This window comes from Ciconia boyciana, chromosome 6 (genome assembly GCF_034638445.1).
Source record: "Ciconia boyciana chromosome 6, ASM3463844v1, whole genome shotgun sequence".
NCBI lineage: Eukaryota > Metazoa > Chordata > Aves > Ciconiiformes > Ciconiidae > Ciconia > Ciconia boyciana.
In genome coordinates, this window is record NC_132939.1 from 68,763,351 (window position 1) to 68,789,538 (window position 26,188).

The following is a 26,188-nucleotide window of genomic DNA, read 5'->3' on the forward strand; positions in this document are numbered from 1 at the left end:
TGTCTAAGCCTGTGTGAAAGCTCCTTCCCAAACCATACAAACCATCTAACCAAAATAAGTGGCCAGCTCACACCACCATGAGATGCTCAAGCCAGTCTCAACTGAAAAATACAAGTACCTCAGTGCAGCTGTAGTTTGAAGTGTTACTTGAACTTGGTTTTTCAAAAAGACTTATCACAAATGGTTTGTTAGCTAGTGTTACAACAATTTTTTTCCATGGAAATAGCTGCAGTTTTGCTTCATTGCTAAACAGCAAGATACAGTCTTTTAAAAAAAAAAAAAAAGACACGAACACAGGAATCCAAAGCCGGTGGTTATTTTTTACTTGAAGACTCTCTGAAACATTAAAAAAAAGTATTGTTACAGTTAATTAATTCCTTCTGGAATGAAATTGGACATGCTCGGTCAAGGTGATGATATGGCAAGGGCAGTCTGACTTTTACAAAACTGATATTCAAGCATCATCAATACACACAAAGGACAGGCTCTGATGCACATTTGTTACATTGCAACCTTCGCTCAGCCTCAGTAAACATCTTTGGAATATAGATTTAAAAAAAATATCAAGAAACTTAAATATTCACAGGACAAAACCATAACATTATTAAAAATATGAACAGTAAGATTTACAGAGATCAGCAAACACAGGCTGCCTATGGATAATCAAAACAGAACTTGCAGAATTTACACTAATCGCAAGCGCAGATCTGCCACACAGAGGCCGGATTCCAGCAGCTCGGAACACTTAGGACTGAGAGGTGGTTTTGGAATTTGGTTACTTGCTAAGGCAGGGAGGCAGTAAGAAAAGGTAGGTGTGCAGAAGGCAAAGGCCAGATAAATTAGTGCTAGAAGTTCTTGTTAAGCCAGGAGTCTAGAAGTGCAGCAAGGAAAAAAAAAGAAAGGTTGTTTGTTCTTTTAAAAATTAAAAGTTAGCCAAAAGTTATCAGTATATACTTTCTACATTGCACAAACAGTTCTGAAGTAACTGAAAAATTAGAAAACCCTGCATTTATAACAGCTACAGTTAAATACATTTTAACAAGTGGAGTTAGCCCATATAGTTCAGCTTTTAAAACAACTTAACACTTTTCCCTAACAACAGCATACGGCATTTCTGTGTCCCCCATCTTCTCAAGCCCTCTTGAATTATAAATTTGAAATACACCATTTATCAAAGACAGTGCTACTAGTTCTCCTTAGTATATCATGGTTTTATTGCTTTATTTTACTGGTGACAAAGGCTAGGATCTAAACTTTTAGAGAATTTAAGGCAATCTCACAAGACCAACACCTTAAGGGCATTTACAGCACACAGTGGTCTTCATTCAAACACCAGGAAAAATCTGATATTTAAAAATGACAGGAACACTCAGATTTTAACCAAAAGGACCCTTTCAAGCATCAGTTATATCTTCCTAACACATAACCCAGCACTGAAGTCGTAAGTCATGCCAGAGCACCAATGTTCAGAAAAAGAAAAAAAAAGAAAAAGTCAAAGGAGGAAGTTCCAGGACATCTTGCATAACTCATTCTTACTCATCTAAGAACTTGTTGGAAGATTCACTCAGATATTTGGATAGCTGAATCACTTTTTTCCATTCATAACATGGAAAACAAATTATGATCTATGGGATATACTTAAAATGCAACTTACAAAGAAGCGTTCAAGACTGACAGATACTATGGCGTATTCTTAACAGCTTTACAAGCTGATTCACCCGCAAGAGCTCTGAATACTGTTTTTCCTAATATTTCTTTCATATCCCACAGAGTTCATTACGAGCTCCTTGTCTGATGCTCTGTCTTCTTAATAATCACTAGGAAAGCCTGGCTTTAGAGAGCCAGGCTGCAGTGAAAATATCATCAAGAGCATTTCTATGTTTGCAGTTTTAATTATGACCAAGTTTACTATTGACACAGATCTATCAACTGCCAGTCCTGCAAACCCACTCAGATAAACAATTAAAAAAAACAACCCTAAAAACAAACAAACAAAAAAAGCAAAAAACACCCAGCAAGAACAGGCTTGTCAAAAAAACCTAAGTGTGCTCAGCATTTGGCTAACCCTTCTCTTGCAAATACTTTGGAAATTAACTGAAATACAGAAAATTCTTTACAAGCGATGCAAGATAACACTGGTCCAACGCGCATGTGCATTCTTTTTATTTCTATACAGAGTGAAAACAAATACCATACAGAAAACAGTAGACTACAGGGTTTTTTTAAAGAAAGAATTAGGATATATTGTTTCAAGATGGTTTTGTGAAAACAGAAAAGACGACTTTCTGTAAAAGAAATTAGGAAGCAGTTATTTCAACTTCAGACCAGGTACAGCCTGACTGGATTTGCAGTAAAATTTGATTAAGCAGAAATTACTGATGATGTATTAAAAATAAGCAGAGTCCTACTGCCATCCAGCAGGATGAATGGATAGGATTTGCGCTCAGCAGAGAACCCTGCATGTAAACTATTCTCATCTGAATCAGTCATTGAGACAAACAAGACCTCATGGTGCTACTTGTAATTTTTTCTAGAGAAGAATTACTTTGCCAAGAAGCTCATACAGTTTTCTACAGCCTTTTTCTAAAAGAAATCGTTGCAAATAGCAGGTTTCTGGTGAGCCAGAGAATCCACACTACACAGAGTGCTTGTGGTAACTTCCATCTGGGAGGATGGCAAAGACAAGCTCTCTAGCTTTTGTTCAGAGGGCAACTTCTGTTCCTCTAAATGAAGACAGCAACTTTCATCTCTCTGGAAGAAGAAAGACTGGGGGGTTTGTAGCACTCATTGTCATAGCAGAAAGCAGTTTTTGTCACATAAAAAGCCTGGAACGTGTCCCATAACTGAAGGAACTTTTCCCCTCAGCATTTCTTCAGAGCACAACTAGATAGATTTATACTGAGAAACCTTTTTGAATGCTTTAACAGCAAACAGGTTAGTGCATTTTCCTTGCTAATGTTCCCTAATGCAACAAGTACACTGGTTTACATTCTGTTAAAAAAAAATTCCTATAGAACAAGTCATTCAAGAAGCCACATAAATTATTTCTTGGCACTTCTCTGCACTCACACAGGAGAAGTTTCAGCCATTTGCAACAGCATATTTTAGTTTGGAATACCTGACGCCAAAGACACTTTCTTTTTTTTTTTTTTTCCTGAATTCATGAAATGCATCAGTATTACCATGACAGGAGTCATTCTTCTCTTCAAGCTGAAGGATTTGACATTTAGCTCCTTTTGAGTTGGTGACTCAAACACTAATCCTGCATGCAAATAAAGCTATTTATCCATTGTAGCAGCAGTGTTCACTGGGCGCTGCCTTACAGCACTGGGTGACGAGTTTTTGTTGGACACCTCTTTACCCTCCGTTTCATCATCTGAGATATCTTCCTCATCTGCTTCTTGCTCTTCATCCAGCTTTTTCAGCAGCTGAGCTGACTCTGGAGCTAGCTTTCCTTCAGGAGAAAGGAAAACATGCATACACAAATAAATACCATTACCATGTGAGATACACTTTTTGTAATATCCTGGGCTAGCATAGAATTTTAATGAATTTAATCCAGGTAGCACTTTCCAGTATCAGTCAATTAAGCTGTTATCTTAGGTAGAATTGTTGCTAGCATGAAGTTACCCACAGGTCAAGTATTAACAGATTACAGACTACCTAGACAAGGTAATATAAAACTTCCTCCAGCTTTGAAAAAAATGAGTCAGGTTCCTACAAACCGTAAACCAGCATTCAGATAATCTTCCACGACTTTTTAAGATTATCTTGAAAAATTCCAGAGACTAACCCCAAACTGAATCACTTACTACCCACAGAGATGCAAACTCACTTCTAATCCTCACTTTGCCCCTAAAATTTATGCAAACCCCCAGCTTAGCAACACTGAGAGCTCCACTCAAAACTTTTACTCTTATCTCCCTGCACATACAGAATTTCATATCTTGCAGGTATCAAAATGCTGTAAAAATATTTTTCTATCTCCTAAAAAAGTTTTTTAAAAATAGTTTAGCTTTAGCTAAACACAAAATACAAACCCACTATAAACCCTAAGGGCAAACAGCTGCAGGTAAAGCAAAGCATCAATCACAAGTGTAAACTTCTACACTAAACCTCACGTCCTGCAGACACAAGTTACATACTGATATTTATTAAAAAAGGTTTACCAAGCAGCTTCACTATATTAGAAGTGGGCTTACTTGCATGAGGGTACTGTGGCGGTCTGTGCCTTTTGGATGGACAGATACAGTCCGCCAAGAACACCATTACCTGCAACCAAAGAAAGACAAGTTTAAAATTCCAAACATCCTGCACATTGGAATCACAGAATCATTTAGGTTGGAAACAACCTTTAAGATACTCGAGTCCAACTGTTAACACTGCCAAGCCCACCACTAAACCATGTCCCTAAGCACCACATCTACATAGCTTTTAAATACCTCCAGTGACAGTGACTCAACCCCTTCCCTGGGCAGCCTGTTCCAATGCTGGACAACCCTTTCAGTGAAGAAATTTTTCTTAATATCCAATCTAACCCTCCCCGGCACAACTTGAGGCCATTTCCTCTCGTCCCATCACTTGTTACCTGGGAGAGGAGACCGACCCCACCTCTCTCCAGCCTCCTTTCAGGCAGTTGTAGAGAGCGATGAGGTCTCCCCTCAGCCTCCTTTTCTCCAGGCTGAAAAACCCCAGGTCCCCCAGCCGCTCCTCATCAGCCTTGTGCTCCAGACCCTTCCCCAGCTCCGTTGCCCTTCTCTGGACACGCTCCAGCCCCCCAATGTCTCTCTTGGAGTGAGGGGCCCAACACTGAACACAGCATTCGAGGTGCGGCCTCACCAGTGCCCAGTACAGGGGACGATCACTGCCCCAGGCCTGCTGGCCACGCTATTCCTGATACAAGCCAGGATGCCATTGGCTTTCTCGGCCACCTGGGCACACTGCTGGCTCATATTCAGGCGGCTGTCAGCCAACACCCCCAGGTCCTTCTCTGCCAGGCAGCTTTCCAGCCACTCTTCCCCAAGCCTGTACTGTTGCAGGGGGTTGTTGTGACCCAAGTGCAGGACCCGGCACTGAGCCTTGTTGAACCCCATACAACTGGCCCCAGCCCATCGATCCAGCCTGTCCAGGTCCCTCTGCAGAGCCTTCCTCCCCTCCAGCAGATCAACACTCCCGCACAACTTGGTGTCATCTGCAAACTTACTGAGGGTGCACTCAATCCCCTCGTCCAGATCATTGATAAAGATATTAAACATAACTGGCCCCAACACAGAGCCCTGGGGAGCACCACTTGTGACCGGCCACCAACTGGAGTAAACTCCATTCACCACCGCTCTTTGGGCCCGGCCATCCAGCCAGTTTTTTACCCAGCGAAGAATATACCCGTCCAAGCCATGTGCAGCCAGTTTCTCCAGAAGAATGCTGTGGGAAACGGTGTCAAAGGCTTTACCGAAGTCTAGATAGACAACATCCACAGCCTTCCCCTCATCCACTAAGTGGGTCACCTTGTCATAGAAGGAGATCAGGTTAGTCAAGCAGGACCTGCTATAAACCCATGCTGACTGGGCCTGGTTGTCCTGTACGTGCCACGTGATGGCACTCGAGATGATGTGCTCCATAACCTTCCCCAGCACCGAGGTCAGGCTGACAGGCCTGTAGTTCCCCAGATCCTCCTTCCGGCCCTTCTTGTAGATGGGCATCACATTTGCTAACCTCCAGTCCACTGGGACCTCCCCGGTAAGCCAGGACTGCTGATAAAGGATTGAAAGCAGCTTGGTGAGCACTTCTGTCAGCTCCCTCAGTACTCTTGGGTGGATCCCATCTGGCCCCATAGACTTGTGTATGTCTAAGTGGTGTAGTAGGTCGCTAACCATTTCCCCTTGGATTATGGGAGCTTCATTCTGCTCCCCGTCCCTGTCTTCCAGCTCAGCAAACTGGGTACCCAGAGAACAATGGGTGTTACTATTAAAGACTGAAGCAAAGGCAGCATTAGTGTAATACTCAGTAGTCACAAGCCAATCTGTTTCAAGTGCTTCACTTACAAGTCCCAGTATCAGTCCTGAGAATAGGGTTGCCAATGCAAAAACAGCATACGAGGCCCAGACCGGTATTCCAACATTTTCTGTTAAATAACCATGGCAGTGCTGGAATAAAAGACAAGAGAATCATTTCGAGAACAGCTGAATATCATGTCTGTTAGATAAAATAAAGTAGAGATCTAAGCACGTACCCTGATCCACATTGACAACTGAAACAAAGCTGACATACTGCTCATCCTGAAACAAAGCAGAAAAAAAGTGAAAACATCTTTAAGCCAGTCACATACCTGTAGCTTCTGATGTACCTAACTGGTCATTATTTAGTCCAATGTTGAACAACTTTCTGCTCACATCTGGCTTCCCTTCTAACTACTTTGGTTTTTATCTTCTGTTTTGTCTTTTACTTCAATAAACACTCTACCTTCAGTACCAACATCAGCTTGTATAATGTTCCACATATGGACAACTACAAATTCACAAGCTTCCTTGACTTGGATCTGCTGACATACGAATTTCAATTACTTTTGTTTATGTTCTAAGTTATATTTGGGCCAACAGCCTATGTGAAGCCAGCTGGAACTCTATTGGAGATACTAAGAATTAAGCATCTGGAGATCTTCTTAAAACAAAAAATTAACCTATTAAAAAAAAAATCGGGTTATATAAGAACTGAGAGATCTTCAGACACTTAAGTTTAGCTGTATTTTACATACAAGTGAAAAAGACCAGGCTATCTGCCACGTATATCCTGCTGATTCTGACATTTCCCTGTTGTTGTGAAACTCCAGCATTAAGAATTCACTATCTGTAAAGCAAAGGAGAATCTGAAACATTAAGCCAACCTAAGTTGCTAATGAGTGAGCCGTAGAAGCCTGCATACTGTTTCAGTATGCACAAAAAATGGAGCTGGTACTGTACACTTGTAATAGAAAACTTATTAATCCTAAAATTAGTACCCTCTCACACATTCCTTGGTGTGGGCTAATACTTTGTAGGAGATCGACCACACAGTTTGAAGATTCAAATAGCATTGCGAGTAGACAAAGTAACAATGCTGAGCTTCCCAGAAGAGCCACAAAAAATGTAAAATTTCAGTCTAGTATACCACATCATCAACTGAACACTGCTACAGCACAGTACAGTTAGCACAGAAGTGTTTCAGCCATCATTGCTCAAACAGAAGAAAAACCATGAACAGTTGGGTTCATTTGCCTCAACCAGTGGTGTCCTCAACATGCTTTATCACTCACAGTTACGCAACTACTCTGAAACCACCACACAGCACGCGCAGCAACAACTAAAAGCACTTCAAAGCCACAAAACTAGAAAGAACTCCAAATAGCATGTTTCTTCTCAGACTATAGAATCTCCCCACTTCACTTTTCCTTCAACAAAGGAACCTTCATCCTTCCACTCTGCTTTTAACTTTGCTACAGGTACGTCTTCTTAAATGGCCAGCCCATATCTTACAACTAAGTTGCTACATTATTTTCCAGATTTTATTGCTAATTTCCTAGAATTTAGCTAGGCAAAACATCTTTCTGCTGTATAAACAAAAGAAGAACTTAAAGTGTCCATAAGTTACCTACAAGAGTTCAGTAAAACAATACACCCACCTGTAACTATTTGAAGCCTTAAAGTAAACCTTGCTCAGGACATCTTTGCTATGCTAGTGCACACAATCCTCCCACAGCTGATGAGGAGGCGTGACCACCCATCATCACGTTCACATACTTCTTACCAGCACAGAGCTGCTGCATGAGCTGTTAACAAGGAGGCAACGCCAGGTACAGCATGCCTAAGGACCTGTCCCAGCACGCCCTTAAAGTGTGCATGCCTGACAAGAAATTATTATAAAAATCATACCAAAACTTACAGGAAAGAGGAAGGACCAAACCATGATGAAACCGGTTCAATAGATTTCCATTCCTGGTCACTGATGAAATTTATGAAGTCAGTTTTAGTTCTTGCACCCTGGTATTTCCTGAACTCTCCATCTTTACAGCTGTAAAACAAAGAAAAAAAAGTCCTTTATGTTAGACAGTCCAAGCATGCAGCATTTGCTTCCACTCAACATCTTCCCTCCCATCCCCTTGCTTTTTTTTTTTTTTTAAGTTTTACTTTGCTTTAGATGATATTGGCTCCAAAATGTTTTCCAAAAATCCTGATGACAAGTATTTCTAGCATCTTGACTCCACGTGTACCTTGGCTAGCTTTAGGTTGTGATTCCATAAATAGATAATGATCTTCCTAATACACTTGCCACACAAGTGTATTAAGATCAACCTACAGAGAAAAGATTACAAGCCAGAAACACCCATGAAAAGATAGAATAAATAAGGCCTGAAGGGAAAAGAAAAAAAAACAACTGGCAGTACTGTAAGGTCACAGCAGGTAAGACAGTGGTTGTCTCTGTGTAAAGTAACTCACGCTCTTAGAGAGCACGGTAAATCTCATTCGTTTGCCCCCCAAAAAAGGAAAAATAAAAAAGTCCTCTCTCCTGCAAAAAATCCTGCTGCATTGCATACTTACTGATAGATGGTAGGAAGAGCTGTTATGACAAATCGTCCACTTAATCCTGTAAGAAAACAGTTATTTTCAGAATAGTAGAGCACTCTTACATAAGAAAAGGCAAGATATGCTGTTACGCACGGAAATAAAAACAGCTCCTCCCAGGTATCAATCTTTAATTGTGATCAAACACAAACTTGTGCATATCAAAGTCTAAAGAAGAGTTCCTGGACAAAGAGCAAGAAAATTTCTCCACAGGGAAAAAGAAATGTCCGGGGATAACCGTTCTAACTTGACTATTTTGGCTGTAGCTCTCCAGAGAGAGATGCTCTCTTCTCTTCCCACATGATCTGCCACCTCCAGTGCTTGCAGAAAATAATCCAAGCGAGGCAAGTTTCAAAAGTTCTTATGTGACTTTGGAGAAAAGTACTAGCACGGACAAGGTCATGTTTACAAACCCCCCACAGACATGAGGGCAATTCAGAGAAGCGAGCTTCAGGTGAGGGAGAGCAGACTGCTTGCACTCCCTTTTGCCAAAGGGAGGTACTGCTATACGGAAGGCTGAAATCACATTTTTTTCTCTGTATGATGCTTAAAACGTGAGGTCAAAAATCTCCTTGAAATCCTCCAAGCCACTTTCTAGAACAACCTTCTTGCTTCCTTTATCTACGAGGAAGACTAGACTGCTTAGTCTATATATAGCAATCTGCCTTCAGAAGAGATCAGGAAAAGATCTTTATTATTCCTACTGATTCTGTTCATTTTCGAAAAGCACACACGCTTGCACCCAACGTTCTCCCCGAGCGCTCAGCAGCCCCCAGCCCCGGGGAGGGCGTTAGGGGCGCACAGCCGCCCCCCCGACTCTCACCCGGCTGCTCCGTCACATCCACTTTGGCAATGTTCACTTCCAGGTCCTCGCCCCACTCGGCAAACTTCTCCCACTCGGGCTGCAGGTTCTGGCAGGCGGGGCACCAAGGGGCATAGCTGGGGGCAGCACAAGTCTGTCACTAACGGGCACCCCTCGGTCCCCCGCGGCCTCAGAGCGGGCCGCAGAGAGACCCCCCACACACACTCCCCGGCAGCCCGAGCGACCCCCTCCCGACTCACAACTCCACCATCCACTCGCCCTGCAGCAGCTCCCGCCACATGCCGTCCGACAGCACCTTCACCGGGCTCCGCTTCCCCAGCGCGGCCGCGCCGGCCGCCAGCGCCAGGCACAGCAGGGCGCACAGCCGCCCGGCGGCCGCCATCTTGCCGCGCCGCGCGCGCTTCCGCCTTCCCGCGACGGCGAGCGAGAAGGAGAGGAGGGGAGGGGGGGGTGGGGGGGTGTCAGCCGGGTCGCGTGCCCCTGCGCACGTCACTACTGGCACCGCCCCCACGCCTAGGCGCATGCGCCCCTCACGCCGCCACGCCTCACGCAGAAAGGCGCGTTCGGCGGCCGCGTGTTTGGGCGGGGCAGGGAAGACCTGGGGGCGGGCCCAGTGTGCGCGGCAGCCTATAGAGCGTCGAGTTGTGGGGGCTCGTGGACGCTGGACTCGGCCAATGGGGGGCGCCGGTTCCTCCGCCGCTGCCTCCCGCGGCGCCGCCCCCCCGCCCTGTTCCTCACGGGCGGTGTGGGGCGGCCGGGCCGGGCCGGGCCTCGGGCCGCTTTGCTGGCCCCTTTCTGTGGCAAGCCCCGCTCCCAGCACCGCCCCGGGGACGTGGTGGAGAGCCACTGCTTCCCCCTGCTGCTGTGCAAGAGATGGAACCTCCACAGGGAGCCCAGCCCCTCAGCTGGACAGCAGGAGGGCCTGCGCAGGCTGCTTGCCTTCCATGCCTGGTGCACGCTTCTTCCCCCGCCTCCTCTCAGACCCTGACAGCAAACAGGGGAACAGGAACAAAACCAGCCACAGCAAATACTACAGCTGTGTTATTTCCCTGTGCCCTGTTTCCTGCCTGAGGAATGGGAGAGAGCTCTGGGCACTCGGGGCAGATTGCAGCCCACAGTGAGGTGAGGAAACTGCTGCATGGGGTCACAGGGAGAATAGATTTATCTCGCTCCAACCCCTACTTCCCTTCAGTTACTTATGGCAGAAAGTGACATAGTTCTCAAGCAAAAGTCAGGAAACAGATCATTGGTAATGTAGTCAATCAGGAGCTGGTAGAAGGCCAGGACTTAACATAAAGTTGATAAGGGGGATTTAGACCAGAATGTGGAATGTCTAATTAAAACTATTGTCCTTGGGAAGTGAAACACATCCTGGAGAAGTATGTAAGCTAACTAAGATGTTTTGGGAGCAATCTGAAGATACTAGCAGAAGTGTGATAAGAAGCACCCTCACACAAACCCTCCTCGTTATAATACTAAAAGTCACACCACTTGAGCTGGAGACCCCGGCCCAAGCGGAGATCCCTTGCCTTTGGGCATGTGTAGAATATTAAAGCAATACTGTAGCTTTAAGAATAAGATGAGAAAATGTAGACCAATAGAAAACAGCTTTATGTAATTACTTATGCATATGTCTAACTAGGCTGTATAAATACTGCACCTGTATGAACGATCGGTGTGCTAGCTTTGTGGAGCTACCACCTAGCACCCGGTCTTGTGCAAAGCTTGAAATAAACTGGTATCTCGGCTCTGTGTGCATATTGGGTGTTGCACACCAGGTAACGAGCTCCGTTTGTGAGACCACAGTAACGAGCAGACAAATCCCACATCATTTCACTGCAGTCTATCAACACCTTAAGCTTGTCAAGGGAAGGAGCCTCTTTTTTTCATACACACATAGTTTCTCTGCCAGAAAGCTTTCCCCAGCTCTTGGTCAGGAGCGGCTGTGATAATGTCACCTTTCCTTTTCCGCCTGGATCAATTCTTTCCCTGCATCTTTCAAAGGGGCCTTTGCCATCATTTCATATCCCACAATTCAGGGCCTTGGCAGGTGGAGAGAGCTGGTCTGCAGCAGCCGTTAGAGCAGTGCAGGAAAAAGAATAAATCAGCGTTTGGGTTTGGTTGTTTTTTTTTTTTTATTTTGGCAACTTTTCTATAGTACAATGTGTATGTTCCTTTTTGTAGAAGAACACTAAGGCATTACTGAGGACTTGATGAAGCTTGTTACTCATTGATTCAGGGTTCAGTAATATAAATCACTGCTTGCAGCACTCTCCCTGCTCATTGCCATTCCGTTTTAGTCATAATTGAATTTTTGAAATTTGTTATTGATAATCCAGGAATACCTCCGTTCTGCATCAGTAATGAGAGGAGATGTGAAGAGCTGTCTTCGGTTCTTCAGGGTGGCAGTACACATCCTGATAATTTAAGATGCCTTGAAGAATCAGTGCATAAACAAATGTGTTGCGTTACCATGTGGAGCGGAGGTTGGGTGACTACTTGCTTTGATCTACATCCTGGGGGAAGTGGCTAGAAGCATGATCCCACCTTTTATTCAGGCTGAATAAGAGGATAAGTAAATGTTCCTTTCTTTGGTGCATCCAAACAGATGACGGCATGGAGGATGAATTTGATTTAATCCATGTGCAGGTTAATAAAAGAGAAAAAACATGACGGCGTACTGGCAACAAGAGAAGCAATTGGAACACAGCCTTTAGACGACACCACAGGAGAGCTCTTCTGGGACCGAGGCCCACCTGGAAGGGCACATGCGGAACTGTGAGACAAGGAAAAACGATTTTGCCATTTAATCCTCCCAGGCTCAAGGAGAAAGGAGCTGGTAGGCATTCACTGTCAATAAAGAGTAGCTTCAAAGTCACACCAAGTTCCCTGTGGAAACAGCTTGAAAGGCCCTTGTGCTGGTTTTGGCTGGGATATTATAGTAGCTAGTATGGGGCTGTGTTTTGGATTTGTGCTGAAAACAGCGTTGATAACACAGGGATGTTTTTGTTGTTGCAAAGTAGTGCTTACACTAGTCAAGGACTTCTCAGCTTCCCGTGCTCTGCCAGGTGCACAAGGAGCTGGGAGGGGACACGGCTGGGACAGCTGACCCCAACTGACCAAAGGGCTATTCCAGACCATACGGCGTCATGCTCAGTATATAAAGCTGGGGGAAGAAGGACGAAACGGGGGACATTCAGAGTGATGGCGTTTGTCTTCCCAAGTCACTGTTAGGCATGATGGAGCCCTGCTTTCCTGGAGATGGCTGAACACCTGCCTGCCCATGGGAAGGAGTGAAGGAATTCCTTGTTTTGCTTTGCTTGTGTGTGCGGCTTTTGCTTTACCTATTAAACTGTCTGTATCTCAACCCACGAGTTTCCTCACTTTTACCCTTCTGATTCTCTCCCCCATCCCACTGAGGGGGAGTGAGCGAGCGGCTGGGTGGGGCTGAGTTGCCGGCTGGGGTTAAACCACGACAACCCTGAAAAGTATTACTTCATACCTCCTTCGCTTGGTTCCAGTAATTATTTTAAGGGTAACGACTGTTGTGAATTACTTTTAATCTCCATTATTACATTGACGTCGTCTTGTTTCTTTGTAAAGTTTTGAGGCATTTGAGAACAAGAAGGCCTTGACCATATCTTTTATGCGTTCTTCCTCCAGCCTATTCACCTCAGCCCTCCCAAGCTGAATGGAGAAATGTCTGCCACGTCTTTCAAGGTTCACAGTAGAATAAAGAGGTTTAATAACAAACATGGGATGGCTCCAAGTGACCTTAAGAAATGAACACATCTCCTAATGCTACCCGTTTTCCCTTCCTCTGTGGCTGCTCTGTTATTGTGACTTAAGATTTGCAAAAAAAAGTTGATTTATGACTTACTTTCAGAAATGTGCAGAGTGTGGAGGGACAGCACTGGTTTAATCCATTAGTCACCACAGCCCAATCCCCTTCTTACCCTCATGCTTCCTTAGAGGTATGATACTCCTCCACGGGAGCAGCACCAGATACTTTTATGTTCATGAGGCTGCAGAGACCCCTGACTCTGATCTTGACCAACCTGAGGTGTCTCCAAGACCATCCTGGCACTGCCCCTCTCTGCTTAGTCCTGAATCTAAAGAGGGATCCTTGGGCTTCTAGGCTTCTTCCCTCTGCAGGTGGTGGGAGTTAAATTATGGGCCAACACAGGTTAAATAAGTTTTACCATAAGTCCTTAATGTTCTCTCTTACTGCAGAGTTTGTCCACACCTCCTCGCGTACTGAAGTGAGAAGAATGCATGGTCCTGCCTGCCGGAGGTGCTGCGCTAGTGTTAAAATTCAGTGACGGTTTTTGCAGGAAGGAAGAGGTTTGTCTGCTGAGATCTGTGCTGAGAACAGTTGCCTTCACAACCAAGGTTGGCCTCCAGTTGCACCACCACTCAACGGGGAAAGTAGGATCATTGGTGAAAACTCTCCCGAGCCCTGAGGACTGCTGTGAGACTGCCCACAGCCTTCCTTTCGGCAAACCCCGATAACTGTCCACATCCTCTGAGAAAGCACCAGGTGGTTCTGCAAAACACCGGCTCCTCTGGTGGGACGAAGTTCTGGTGGTGGAGGTCAGAAGGTGCAAACGCCTGGTTGTAAAATCGATGCCACAGTGCGGAGCAGGGGCTTTCTCAGCCGGTGGGGTGAGCTCTGCACTGGTGACTGATTTTTTTTCACTGATTAGTGATTTTTTTTCATGTTCTTTTTCAGTTCTGCCACACAGTGGCAGAGTTGAGGCTGCTTCTAAACAGGGAAGAGACTGAAGGTTCAGGAGAAAATCCTCTTGGGTTAGCAATTACCTGGCTTTCCTGCTAGGGACACCCTGTCATCTTTCAAGGTGTTAATGTGGAGGGCTTTTTCCTTGTCCAATACTACTCTTACTCGTGTTTTTAGGTTGTTTTTCTAAGGAGCTGAGGTAAAGGGGATTTTGTGGTCAGTCTACAGTCCTTCCCCCCAACACACAACCACAATACTGCTCCTCATTTTGGCCAAGGTTGGGGTTACAAAAATATCAAGTCTCTGTAAGTTTCATGAAAAGAGTTGTCCAGTTAGGAAGTGTGAGTACTGCTGATGCACAGAAAGAGGCTGAAGCACAAGCCCAGATTATTGTTTGCCAGAGAGAAAAGGAATTATGCCTATCTTAACCGCAGGGAAAGCTTCAGTCGGCAAGAACACTTGTCAGACAAGGGGCCGTTCAGCCGTGAGGCGGTGAGCCCAGCAAACAAGGCCGATACATTCTCCTGCCCACAGAGCTGTTTGTTTTTGATACAGGATGAAAGATGATAAAGCAAAAAATGCCTGTGTAATCAAGAAATCATCCTTTTCATGATGACATCTGTGCCTCGGAAAATCAGATCCCACAGGTAGGAGTGGGAGTAGAAAGACTCTGCTTCCTTTGGGTTTTCTTTTGAGCTGAAAATGAAAAAAAAAAAGACCAAAATGCTTGAATGTCTCGACATTTTCCCCAGAGTTAAAGCCACAGAGATGAATGAATTTTCCAAATTCATCCACTTCTGTAAGTGGTCAAAAACATTAAAAAACCCCCCACATAAATTCACCCACTCTTTTCCTTTTTTTGCAGAATGTTAATTTGTCTATATTTGAAATGTGAACAAATTGAACCAGCTCTATTTTTACGTATTTTCTCTTTCCTTTTTTTTTTTTTTAAGTACCCTTACATGTCCTGACGACGAGCTGAACACTGAACCGGATGAGCAGTAGGAGCACAGAGGCTGCCCGCCCAAGGCTGACCTTATGAAGGACCACTTGGAGATGGCAGAGTGCTGGCCAGGTGATTATTTCCAAACACGGACCAAGCTCTGCAGTCCCTGGATGAGGTACAGCATCAGAGCCCTGACCTCATTTACAGAGCCTGCATTTATGAAATGCCAAGAGATTATGCAGAGAGCTTCCCTGCGTGTAATCATATAAGGCAGGAGACATGAAGTCATTGTCCTAAAGCCCAAGGTGAAATCAGGCTGACCCTGAAAGTCCTAGGCAGGCGTAGGGCTGCATTTTGTACTGCTGTAGAAAGAAAAACTGATCCTGCCTAATTTATTTGGCTGTTTTCTGGCTTTGGCCTTTCAAAAGTTGGCATCTAGAATTCCACTCAGAACAGTTTTGTGGGCTTCAGTGTTAGAAGAATTAAAGTCAAGAGCTAATTACTTTTCTGTAGCTCTGGATTTCATTCCAGGAAGACAATCCATGCATCAATCCTTCCTCCTACAGAAAAACCCTCCGTATCGGGAGAAATAATTCAACCCTGCCTGCCTAAACTGAAGCCCACAGAGGGTGCCACTGACTTCCCAGAAGCCAGATTGAGCTTGGTGCCTGTGAACATGGCTTTCACTCTGTGCACAGCTGGGGAGGATTAGCAGACATCCCCTCTCCACAGGGGACTATGCTTGGAGAAGCCCCATTGGAAAGCCCATTCCCATCCAACAGCCTAGTCCTTCTGCTCCCCAGTACCTGAGCTGCCTCAGCAAAGGCTCACAGGGTCCAGAAGACCCTGTGTTAGGGGGCTGGGCTCTTGAGAGCTTCAGCTTCGGTGCGAGCAAAGAGTTTCACAGTCTCAGCTGCTGCCGTTACGCAATCCGTGCTTGACTGCAGTTTGCGTCAGCTGGTGAAAATGCTATGCGCAGCAAGGTTTGCTGCTTCTCACTTTGGAAAACTACTTGGAAGACCTCAGAATTACAACAGCCCTTCTCACAAGGACTATCCATCAGCCTTTCCTCTATGTGCTGAGAAACTCCGGTAACTGCTAATTATTCAGTAATTAAGTGTCTCTCTAGGGTCATAATTGTAAATCTGGCCTTTCCCTGTCACTGTTTGCTCCTTAGGTAGCAGTTTTCTCAATGCAAAAACAAATTCCCTTCTTTACATTTGATTGGATTACAAAATTGCTTTAAACTCTGTGGAGATGATTAGGAAAAGTGTGTTTTTGCACAATAGTTACCATGGGAACTAAAGTGAAGAGGAGATCTTTATAAACCAAAAGTCAAACAGATTGTGTTTCAGACAATTAATATTGTCTCACATGTTTATTCATTTGCTTTAACTCTTTCGTGCACTATTCTGAAATAGTTTTTATCTCTTTTTCAGTATCAAATGCTGTGTCAAAGTGATTCTGCTCCCTCGAGGATTCACCCCTCTCTTCTCTTGCAAGGCCCTGGTTAGCTTCATCTTCCCCTTCTGCTTTGCCTCGTTGGCCTGGGGACATCTCTGGGGGCTTCCAGGTGGGATTTGGTTTGGGATTGGGACACACCTGTGGGGAGAAGCGTCAAAGCTCCTGTCCTGTTCATGGAGCTCAGTGAGCTCTGGCAGACCAGGGTGCACTGGCGGGTGAGCTGAGCTGCTCTCTGCTTCTCCTGTGCGAACCCCTCTGCTGTCTTTTCTAACACCCAGGACTCCTCAAACCTGTGTTTCTTCTAGTTCCATGTTTGACACTTAGGGAAGAGCAGCTGATAAACTGACCGAGCGCCAGCAGCTGTGCCTCTGCTCTCCTCTCTTTCCAAACCCTCCTCTTTCTCCAGCAACCTGACCCCGTCCCATCTCTTCATTTCTCTCTCACCTGCCCTCAGCGCTCTCCCTAGCATCTTGCTGTCCTCTGGCTCTCCCCTCACAGCACAGTCTATCACATCTTGATAATAATTAGCATTATGCCAGAGACCCATTTCCCATTGGTTTCCATTTGTCTTTCTCCCCTCACACCCAACGTGTCAAGAGGCCATCGCTATGCTCAGCTGCCACCATACTGACAGCATTGCCCTTCGCTCTGTCCGCCGTTGCCTTCGTGCTCCCGTCACCGCCATTCATGGGCTTTCAGGGGCAAGGTTTTGTCCTGCATTAGCGCAGCGCCTCTCAGAGCAGAGTTTTGTTAGAGCTTAGTGTTAGGTTTACGGTTGGACTCGATGATCTTAAAGGTCTTTTCCAACCTATACGATTCTGTGATTCTGTGATTCTGTGATTTGTTGTGAGCACGCCTCCAAGAAATAATAAGAAAGCAATGTCCTCATTTTCTTCCAGACCTCTGCCTGGCTCTGGGTACAGGAGGAATTCCCCTACCAAGGGAATTCAATATTCCTGTGTTTAAAAACCAGCTGCTCCTCAGCCCCCTCCCCTGTGTACTGCTGACCTCCTTCCCCTGCACTGGATACAGGGGATAGGTAAAGAGGATACTGGATAAAGAGGATTACTCATTTCCCCAGGGGCTGATCTATCACGCTGTTATTTCAGTTCTCCACAAACAAATAGTATTTCTGTCCCCTGTCGGAGGTACAGCGAGGAAAGCTGCGTTCATTGTAGAAGCCAGTTTGTTTTCAGACTGCTGTTCAGATCACAGGGCTGTGCCATAACAGCTGCTAGATTAGATCCTGCTTCTTCCACCATCATACCTATTTTCAGAAGAGCATCATGCAGACACAGTTTGGCAAGCTTTGACAGGACTAGCAAAAGGCATATTCTCGAGGCAAGGGTGGCTGAACTAGCAAATTTCCAGTTTCTGATCAAAATCGGGGAAGAGTGAGATAACCTCAGAGAAGCGTGGGTGAGAATTAGCGTTGCGTGAGGCAAGCCTCCTGTTTTCCCTAGCTTCAGTCTCAGACTGCTGAGCTGATTTGAGCAGAAACCTTCCAGAATATTTGTTCCAAGGCAGCTAGGTAGCCTGGAATACGTCAATGGGTGAGATTTCAGCTCGGGAAAATGAGAAGAGACTGAAAGCAAGGCTTGCAATGGGAAGTGTTGGGCGGCCAGAAATGTAAGTGTTGCTACATCCTCTGCTGATAGTATTTCGCTGCAAAAGATACACAAACCAGAGAGTATAGAGCAAAGCATGTGTGTATAAAGGGACAGCTGGGCCAAGCACTATCTTGCATGCTCAACTGTAGAGCCAGGCACAAAATTACCATCTCCTGCCCTCCAAGTATTTATTTACTCCAGAATGATATGGATGTAAATCCCGACTGACTGGCTGGTTTTACATCACTTTGCACCAATCTGAAAGCTGCTCTTGGTTCCAGGAGACAGCGAATGTTGTGCTGATTGAAAGCCATTTGCTGCATTTTAGTGACAAGAAACCTGTTGCCCTAAGGCCAGCACAGGGGTCTGCCTAAGGGCATCCAAAGACAGGGGAAGATGATATTAAAACCGTTTTCTTGTAAAATGTCACTTTTGCAGGAGGAAGGTCTATGCAGGTATTCTTGTGCTGACTTAGGAGCTCCAGCAGATGCTACATGCACAGGGCTCGTTCAGGCGAGACAGAAAATAGGCCATAGTTAACTCATACTCAGTCAATAAAAACATTCCAGTTCAGTTTCTCTCTTTAAAAATTTGTGAGGCAGGGGAGATGTCAGTATGGCATGCATTTTCCCTGTCATGGTGGGACATGAAGCCCGTGTAACGTGAGAAGCCGGAACCAGGCAAACGAGAACCAGAAGGTGTTTATTGTGGCCAGTGCTGCATGTGGACCTATTCCCATTCACACCAGTCTGCGCAGCAGAGCAGACCAGTCCCAGCCTTGCACAGGCCGTAAAGATCCAACCTGCATTTTCTGTGTGGTCTCTGAGGCTGGAAGAGTTTTCCTGGATAGCTGGTGAGGAATTAACGGTGCTTTTGAAGCCAAAAATGAGTCTTTCAGATAGACAACATAATCTGTAACAGGCCCAGTACTTCGCTGCTATCAGATAATGCTGGCAAGATGCAGTTCATGACACTCCAAAAGTTTATGTTGGATCATTAGATCAGATTAGATTATCTTCCTGGATATTGAGGTGAGAAGGGCCATGGGGAGAGGGGGGGAGAGTCTGATTTTCTGCATATCCCCAGGCATCCAGGCATTCTTCGTGGGCGATCACCTCACGCCTCCTTTTCTTTACATCCCTTTTTCATTTACTTCAGCCTGCCCTGTGTGGGTATTGATGCCAACCTCTCTCTAGTCATGTCCTTACTATTGAGATCAAACCACACTGTGCCAGGCAGTGCCACAAATAGCGTTGTAGCACCTTGAAAGCGGGACACCTTTCTGCGTTCAGAAGGAGATGGGCTGGCTGGCTGTTGGCAGAAAGCCCACTGCTTGTTAATTGGAAAAAGAGTTTTAAATCAAGTTGGTATTTTTTCTTTAAACAAGACATCTCAAATGGAGTGCTTAGCATCAAAGAATCAAGCAGAGCGGCACAGAAATAGCAGCAGGAGCATCTAACGAGGCAGAGAACAAGACTCTGACCCTGGTGAGGCTAGCAAGGGAGACAGCACTTCCAAAGCCATCGTCTTTGAGCACAGGGGAACATTTCTCCTTACGACTTTTCTATTTTCCAGCAAAAAGAGAAGCACAGTGGTAGTATGGCAACAGAACAAAAACTGTTCGTCTGGAAGGAACCATCCTTTTCTAGCCAAATATCTTCTCATTGACACTGGTGGGCTCTGAATCAGGCTCACAAGAGTATGAAGAGCACGTCACGATTTTGCATTTAACACCTCTCCTCCACTTCTCTCTCTGCAAAGTCCTTCTGTGAGTAGCCCCGTTGCTGGCTGGTGCTGATGGGTGTTTGCTCTCCTGGGCTGGGATTAGGACGGCAGGAACTTGCATGGAGTCCAAAATAAAGTTTGAGATCCAAACTCCTTGGGATTGGAAGAGTTTGGCTCTCACTCTACTTATTCTCACTGGACTTCATTATTTACACTTTCTTTTCACGGCCACAAAAAGCCCAGATTTAGCGTACTGAGTCAGTCTCTAACTGCAAACCCAGTCAACAGAGACCCTCTCTGACTTGTTCTCCTTTCCAGCTGGCCGTGGCAGTACGAATCCCTCCCTCCTCTGGTGACACCAAGAAACCCAGCATTGGGCTACTGAGCGGTTGTAAGTGGCAGCGAGGGACATGGTGGTAGCAATGTAATTCATGCTGTACACTTACCCTGTTGGTTGTGGAAATCTTTTGTAATCATATTTTTGCTTGCTGATAGTGCCTTTATACAGTGGGTGCGCATTTGCCACACTTGTTCTAACAGACATCTTGTAAAGTTTTCTAAAAACCTCTCATACTGTTTTTATAACTGCTTTTTTTTTCCCCCCGCTTTGGGGATTGCAATCCCGGCTCCCAACACAATCACCAGGTACGCACACAGCCAAACCGCGGGGAGCTCTGATGGACAGGCTGTGGTAAGGATGGGCATGCTGGGTCACTCGCAGGACGTCTTTTTTGTCACATTGTACTTTCCTCCACGGCTCTCTGCTGTTGCTGATGGCCCGAGGGGTTACACTGAGCTACCTGCAGAGCAAGAGGTGGCTGATCTTGCATGCCCTCTGTAAATCCAAATGGAAACCTATTTGCACTAACAAAATATGGATTTATTCATCCCTTTGCAATAAAAGCAGAGTAATTTTAATATGTTTTCAGAGAATAACTGAGTCAATGATTCTGTAATAAGAGCTCTGCCCTCTGTTCCTCAGAGGGTGTTCTCTCTGGCACATATATCTGCATTTCTGTTGTGCAGAGCCCTGTACGACCTGCCCACACACTGCTTACCGAGGGTGCTGTAACTGCTGTGTAGGCTGATGCAAAATGTTCCTTCACCCACAGATCCCTGCCTGCCTCTGCCTTAAAATGTCATTGAGAAACCAACCAAGAAACCATGCTTATTAGAGAAGCTTCTCCCCTAGGAGTCCACTCCAGCATGTACCCGCTCGCCTGCAGGTAGCAAAGGTAATGCCGGGCCGGAAAAAAGTATCCTAGAGCAAAGCATGCTCCTCTGATAGAGCTTGGTCTACTAAATCGGGGAAGATATCTAAGTGAGCACGAGAAAGCTTTCACTGCAATCATCACAAATGCTTTCTTCAGCCAGAATATGCTGAATAAAACTAAATGTCGCTGGCTGAATCAGAAACCCTGCAGGGAGGTGGTGATTATCACATTTAAATGTTTTCTTGAGCACTTCTGGAGAGCACTACCAGAGTCATTTTTTGGTTATCCTGGTGCGCGATGGGCTAGGAAGCATCGTGCAGGTCTCTGATACCCACAGACGCAAGCTAGCTTGTTGTGCAGCCCCAAGACGGAGTTGTGCAGCCAGAGGGGTTGAGAGGAGCCGAGAAGGCTGCTGTACAATCCCATCGCTGCTGCAGAATTAGGTTGAAAAGTGCCGGGGTACTTGTTTGCCATTCAAAGGAAAAACATGGGGACATCTCATTATACACAATAAATCAGCATGCTTCTGCTGCCAAGTGTAGGACCCCAACATGCAAGAGCAGAAGATGCAGGTGATGGGGGAGAGTCTGAAGCCCAAACATCAGAGGAAAAGTGGGACTCAGGGGTTTCTATCAAAGCATCTGAATCAGAGGCCAAAGAGACAAGAGGGATTTTGATAAAATGGGTCCATAAAGGAGCAGTCTTGCCTCTCATTTTCATTTATTTATGCTTTTCTCCCATGTCAACAACAGCCCAGTCTGCTCCCCGCTGTTAGAATCAAAACTGAATCTTCAAACAAGCAAATAAACGGACACTAAAATACCCCCCAACAGACACAGTTTAATTTTCTTGGTAACATAATGCAATGCAGCGAGAGCAGGGAGGCGATCTGTCATTGCCACAGAGGTGAACTCTGCTCGTTAGCAAAATCTATCATAACTGCCTTCCCTTCCCTCACAGTGCCTGAGCCGCAGTCCCCTGAATCTGCCACCTCCTGGAGGCACCTCCTGCCCAGACGTGTCTCATGCCGCTTGCTACCGCGTCTTCCGCAGCAGCGTCTCCTACTCACCTTGCTTGTCTGCCAGCTGTGTTATGGTAATGTCAGGCTTGATCATTTCCAAGTCTTATTCATACAGCGTTTGTTGTGTTTCAGCAGAAATATGGTGCAGATCAGTAATGTACGTACTGAACTCTTTAAAAAGGACAATTTCACCAAGTTCAGAACAGGTATGAGCTGGCAGCAAACTCAGCAGACAACGCGCATAATAAGGGGAACAGTTTAAGGATGTTTTACTAGAGAACCAAACCACCACAAGTTCACTGCGGGGAGGGCAGGCCAGGCTTGCTTCAACCAGCCAGATTTACAGGAGCTGGGAAAGAAAGGATAGGCACTGTCGGCAGCAAGTCAGCCTCTCCTCCAGCAGGGCTGCTGCAGAGGAGGAGTGAACCATGTCCCCAGGGTGGTGGGGATGTGGTTCGAAGGTTTTCTGGGCAGAGCGGCTGTGCTTCCCGTGGGACCTGCTCTCATCTCCCCTACAGGGCCTGGGGCTGGCATGGGAACAAAATCCCCCTGCAAGCCCGTACAGAGGGGGCTCAAGGCGGGCAGTGCCTGCTGGATTGCAGCTGGAGACCACGGGAATGAGAAGGGGAGAGGAGACAGCTGGGACACGGCTGTGGGAACGGCACAGGTCCCAGAAGAGCAAGGCCGTGGCTCAGGTGTGACGTCCTGCTTTGCACCTTGTCACCGCCACAGGCACGTGTGGCTGGTCCTAGCACCAGCATCAGCGAGCCTGTTGTTCAGCAGGCAAGCTCCCCATGTGTGGCAGCCACAGAGAAAATCCAGCCTAATGAAATGCTTCCCTGCAGTAATTGGATTTCCACTGTAAACGAAGTCATTATGCTGATTCTCCTTGCGCTTTTGAAGATGAGATGATGCCAGTGAGCGGCAGCTCTGGCTGATGGACCCATTTACGTATCTCTGCGGCGGGGAGCCAAGCAGGGGCATTTCCCTGTGCAGGAGAGCAGGGGCCGGCGTGTGCGAGGTCGAGGTGGCCACGTGGCTCCAAACACTCATGGCTCTGCTCCAAAAAATGGGCAGGGGAGAGGCTGTAAAGGGATTTGCACAGGGGCCAGAGGACTTTCCAGGAGCGTGTCTCAGCTGTGGTGGCATTCCTGGGCACGATGTGCCCTCCCTGTCCAGGCTGAGCGACAGGCGCTTCCCAGTGTGTGGCTGGAGAGCTGCTCGGTGAAGGGCGGGCCACGTCCAGCATCAGGAACGCAGAGGTCTGCAGTCTACAGGGATGAAACATGGGAGAAGAAGCAGGGGAAGGGTTGTACCAAAGATGTGTGTCAGCAGCAGAGGTGAGATCAGGCCCAAGCTCCTCTCTGAGGTCTCCACGGAGCTTGCTGGCTTTGGGGATGTGGGCTGATCTGGTGCCATCAAGGGAAAAGAGGTGAAGGCAATTCCAGGATGCTCTGGGAACACCCACAATTCAAGCTGGGGCTTGAGCAGGGCTTTGTCATCGTGGTTCGATCAACAGCACGCCTCTGCCTGCGCCATCTCCTCCCGCTTTTGTTTTTGAGGTTCTTTAGTCACATAGGAAAATGTCATGCTATAAAAAACTCACAGAACAAAAACGAAAGCCCAAGTGAAAAGAAAAATGCAGCTGCGATTCGAGGTTACTTTGCAGGTTGGCTGTGACCAAAATCCTTTCAGGAGGTCCCAGGAGCCAGGGCTCTCTTAGCAGTGCTGCTAGGCCAGAGAAAGACGCGCAACTGGGAACAGAAGACAAAGCACCTTTTGAGACCAAGATGCCTGGTTGGACTGGGGACAGATGAAATAAAACACATCTAAATTAGTTATTTGAATCATCTGTAACAGGTATAGGTTTAAACAACTGAGAAATCTCGGCTTGCATTTATACCTCATTTCTTTCTAGTGAGAATGTATTGCCATCAATGGTGCAGCTGATGAAGGACACTGAGCAGGAGCCACACCAAGGCTCTGCTCCCTGGGCGCTGCCTTTTGCTGGCGGGGACAACGTGTTCAGCTAAAACACACTCCCAGAGGCATTGCTCTGCTTCGGCAGGCGTTTATTCTGTACCCACGTAGCACAATGCTTGTGCAGTCACGCTGTCCCGGTGGGAGCACTTGTCTCTGTCCCCCTGAACCCCTCTGGACTCACGTTGAACCAGGCTGGCAAAGGGACCTCACTGACGCTCACGCAGCACCATTAAATGGCTGCAGGGTGCAGCTGGGGCCAAACACATAAATGAGTCCAAGAAGGGATTAGGAAGACGGGCTCCTTGGTGGCTACTGAACATAATGGTCCACAAGCCGCTGCCAGCCCCGCAGGTCCCTGCTGCTGGGACATAGCCAGGAACGGATCAGATCAGAGCTGCCTTCTTGCTTACATCCTTTGCCCACAGCCCAGACGGCCGGCCGTGGTTGGAGGCGAGGCAGCGGGGAGGTTGGTCTCTGCTCCAAGCCCTGCAGCCGTCCTTATGTCCCCAGGCTAAGCTGGTCCTGTCTCTTCCCTATGCCCGAGCCCCTGTCCCTCCCCGAGCCGATCCCAGTTCCCAGGAAGGCAGCAGGGAGCTCGGTGCTGGCACAGCCGGGTTCCCATCCCGGCTCTGGGATCACTCGCCTTCTCCCCAGCCTGCCGGGGAGTCCCCTTGCATCCCCGTGGCCAGAGGCCAGCGGGCAGAGCAGAAACCCCGTGCACGGCCAGCTGGCAGCCGGCAGGAGCTTCACAAACCCTGTGGCACCCGAGGAGGCAGACAATTTATTTCATCTCCAACCCAGTGCTGCAAAGAACTGTGTCCCTGCGGAACTTGTGCAGAGCCAGGGCTCGCTCCTGTGAAAGCAGCAGCACAGCTCGTCCAGAGGGAAGCAGGGCCAGCCCCGGAAAAGCGCTGCCTGGAAGATTTTAGTGTTTTAGACGGGTTTTGGGGCTGCCCAAGCCTATTTTTAATGCTGGGAAGGAGCAACCCGGAGACAAGGGGCTGTGTCCCCATTACTGGGGCTGCAGGAGCCTGTGGATGCCCAGTGCCCTGACACGGCAGGGTACAGCCACAACCATAGCCCTGGACCGGCTCTCCTGTGCTGTGGTGGATCCTCGTGCCTGTCCCCGTCCCCTCCACCTGCCCCACGTGCCGTTGCAGTGAGGTCGGGCAGACAGGCTCGCCCGCGCTCCCTCCCGCAGAGCTGCCTGCCTCCCCACCACGAGGCAGGTGGGATCGGGAACTGGGGCTGGATTCAAGCTGCCAAGAGGCAATGCATCGATGCCAGGAGGAGTCTTTGAAGAAATCTGGGCTCCAAGCCACTGCTGGAGCAGTGTGCCCAGGTCACAGTGTGATGCATGGCATGCCTGCGTTAGGAGAGGAGATGGCTGAGCACAGTACCTCGCCAGCGCACTGTATACACGGGGAGGCTCTGTGCGATGGAGAGCAAATCTGGGGAAATCCTTGCTGAAGGCCTTTGGGAAAGCCAAAAGTTGGGGAGACGGGGTGGTTTCTTGGAAGGAAGACTTCTTGAGACTTTGCAAACAGGCTAACCACATATGGGTGAGGAAACACGTGGGTGCTGGGAAAACACCCAGGGAAGAAATCATATCTATTGCTCTGCTGTGACAGCATCCTCTTAAGCCCATAGCTGGAGACAAGTAACAAGCAATAGGACAAGAGGAAACGGCCTCAAGTTGCGCCAGGGGAGGTTTAGGTCGGATATTAGGAAAAATTTCTTCACCGAAAGGGTTGTCAAGCACTGGAACAGGCTGCCCAGGGAAGTGGTTGAGTCGCCATCCCTGGAGGTATTTAAAAGCCGTGTAGACGTGGTGCTTAGGGACATGGTGTAGTGGTGGGCTTGGCAGTGCTGGGTTAACAGTTGGACTCGATGATCTTAAAGGTCTTTTCCAACCTAAATGATTCTACAATTCTATGGGCTACGTGGCCCAGGGGTTGAACAGCACGGCTGTTTCTCTGATCTCATCCCCCGCTTTGGTGGTGTTTGGCAGTAGAGATCTTCCAAATGGGGCTCCCAGAAGAGAGCTGCTGGAAAATTCAGAGGGAAACA

At 47.0% G+C, this 26,188-nt stretch overlaps 1 protein-coding gene across 1 annotated transcript; it reads right to left on the reverse strand.

Moving 5' to 3' along the window:
• Positions 1-300: 300 nt before the first annotated feature.
• TMX1 (thioredoxin related transmembrane protein 1) lies at positions 301-9,853 on the reverse strand. Its single transcript, XM_072864687.1, has 8 exons — positions 9,657-9,853; positions 9,418-9,533; positions 8,571-8,616; positions 7,915-8,043; positions 6,230-6,275; positions 6,042-6,143; positions 4,203-4,272; positions 301-3,454 (listed from the first exon to the last, which is right to left on the reverse strand). Exons 1-8 carry the CDS (start codon positions 9,797-9,799, stop codon positions 3,279-3,281), a joined length of 828 nt encoding a protein of 275 aa, XP_072720788.1. The 5' UTR covers positions 9,800-9,853; the 3' UTR covers positions 301-3,278.
• Positions 9,854-26,188: the final 16,335 nt, after the last annotated feature.

Coding starts and splice junctions, on each gene's coding strand:
- TMX1 (XM_072864687.1), bottom strand. CDS start 9,799: ATGGCGGCCGCCGGGCGGCTGTGCGCCCTGCTGTGCCTGGCGCTGGCG. Junction 8,617..9,417: donor GGATGTGACGGAGCAGCCGG/GTGAGAGTCGGG, acceptor GTTTTCTTACAG/GATTAAGTGGACGATTTGTC. Junction 8,044..8,570: donor GCTCTTCCTACCATCTATCA/GTAAGTATGCAA, acceptor TTTGTTTTACAG/CTGTAAAGATGGAGAGTTCA.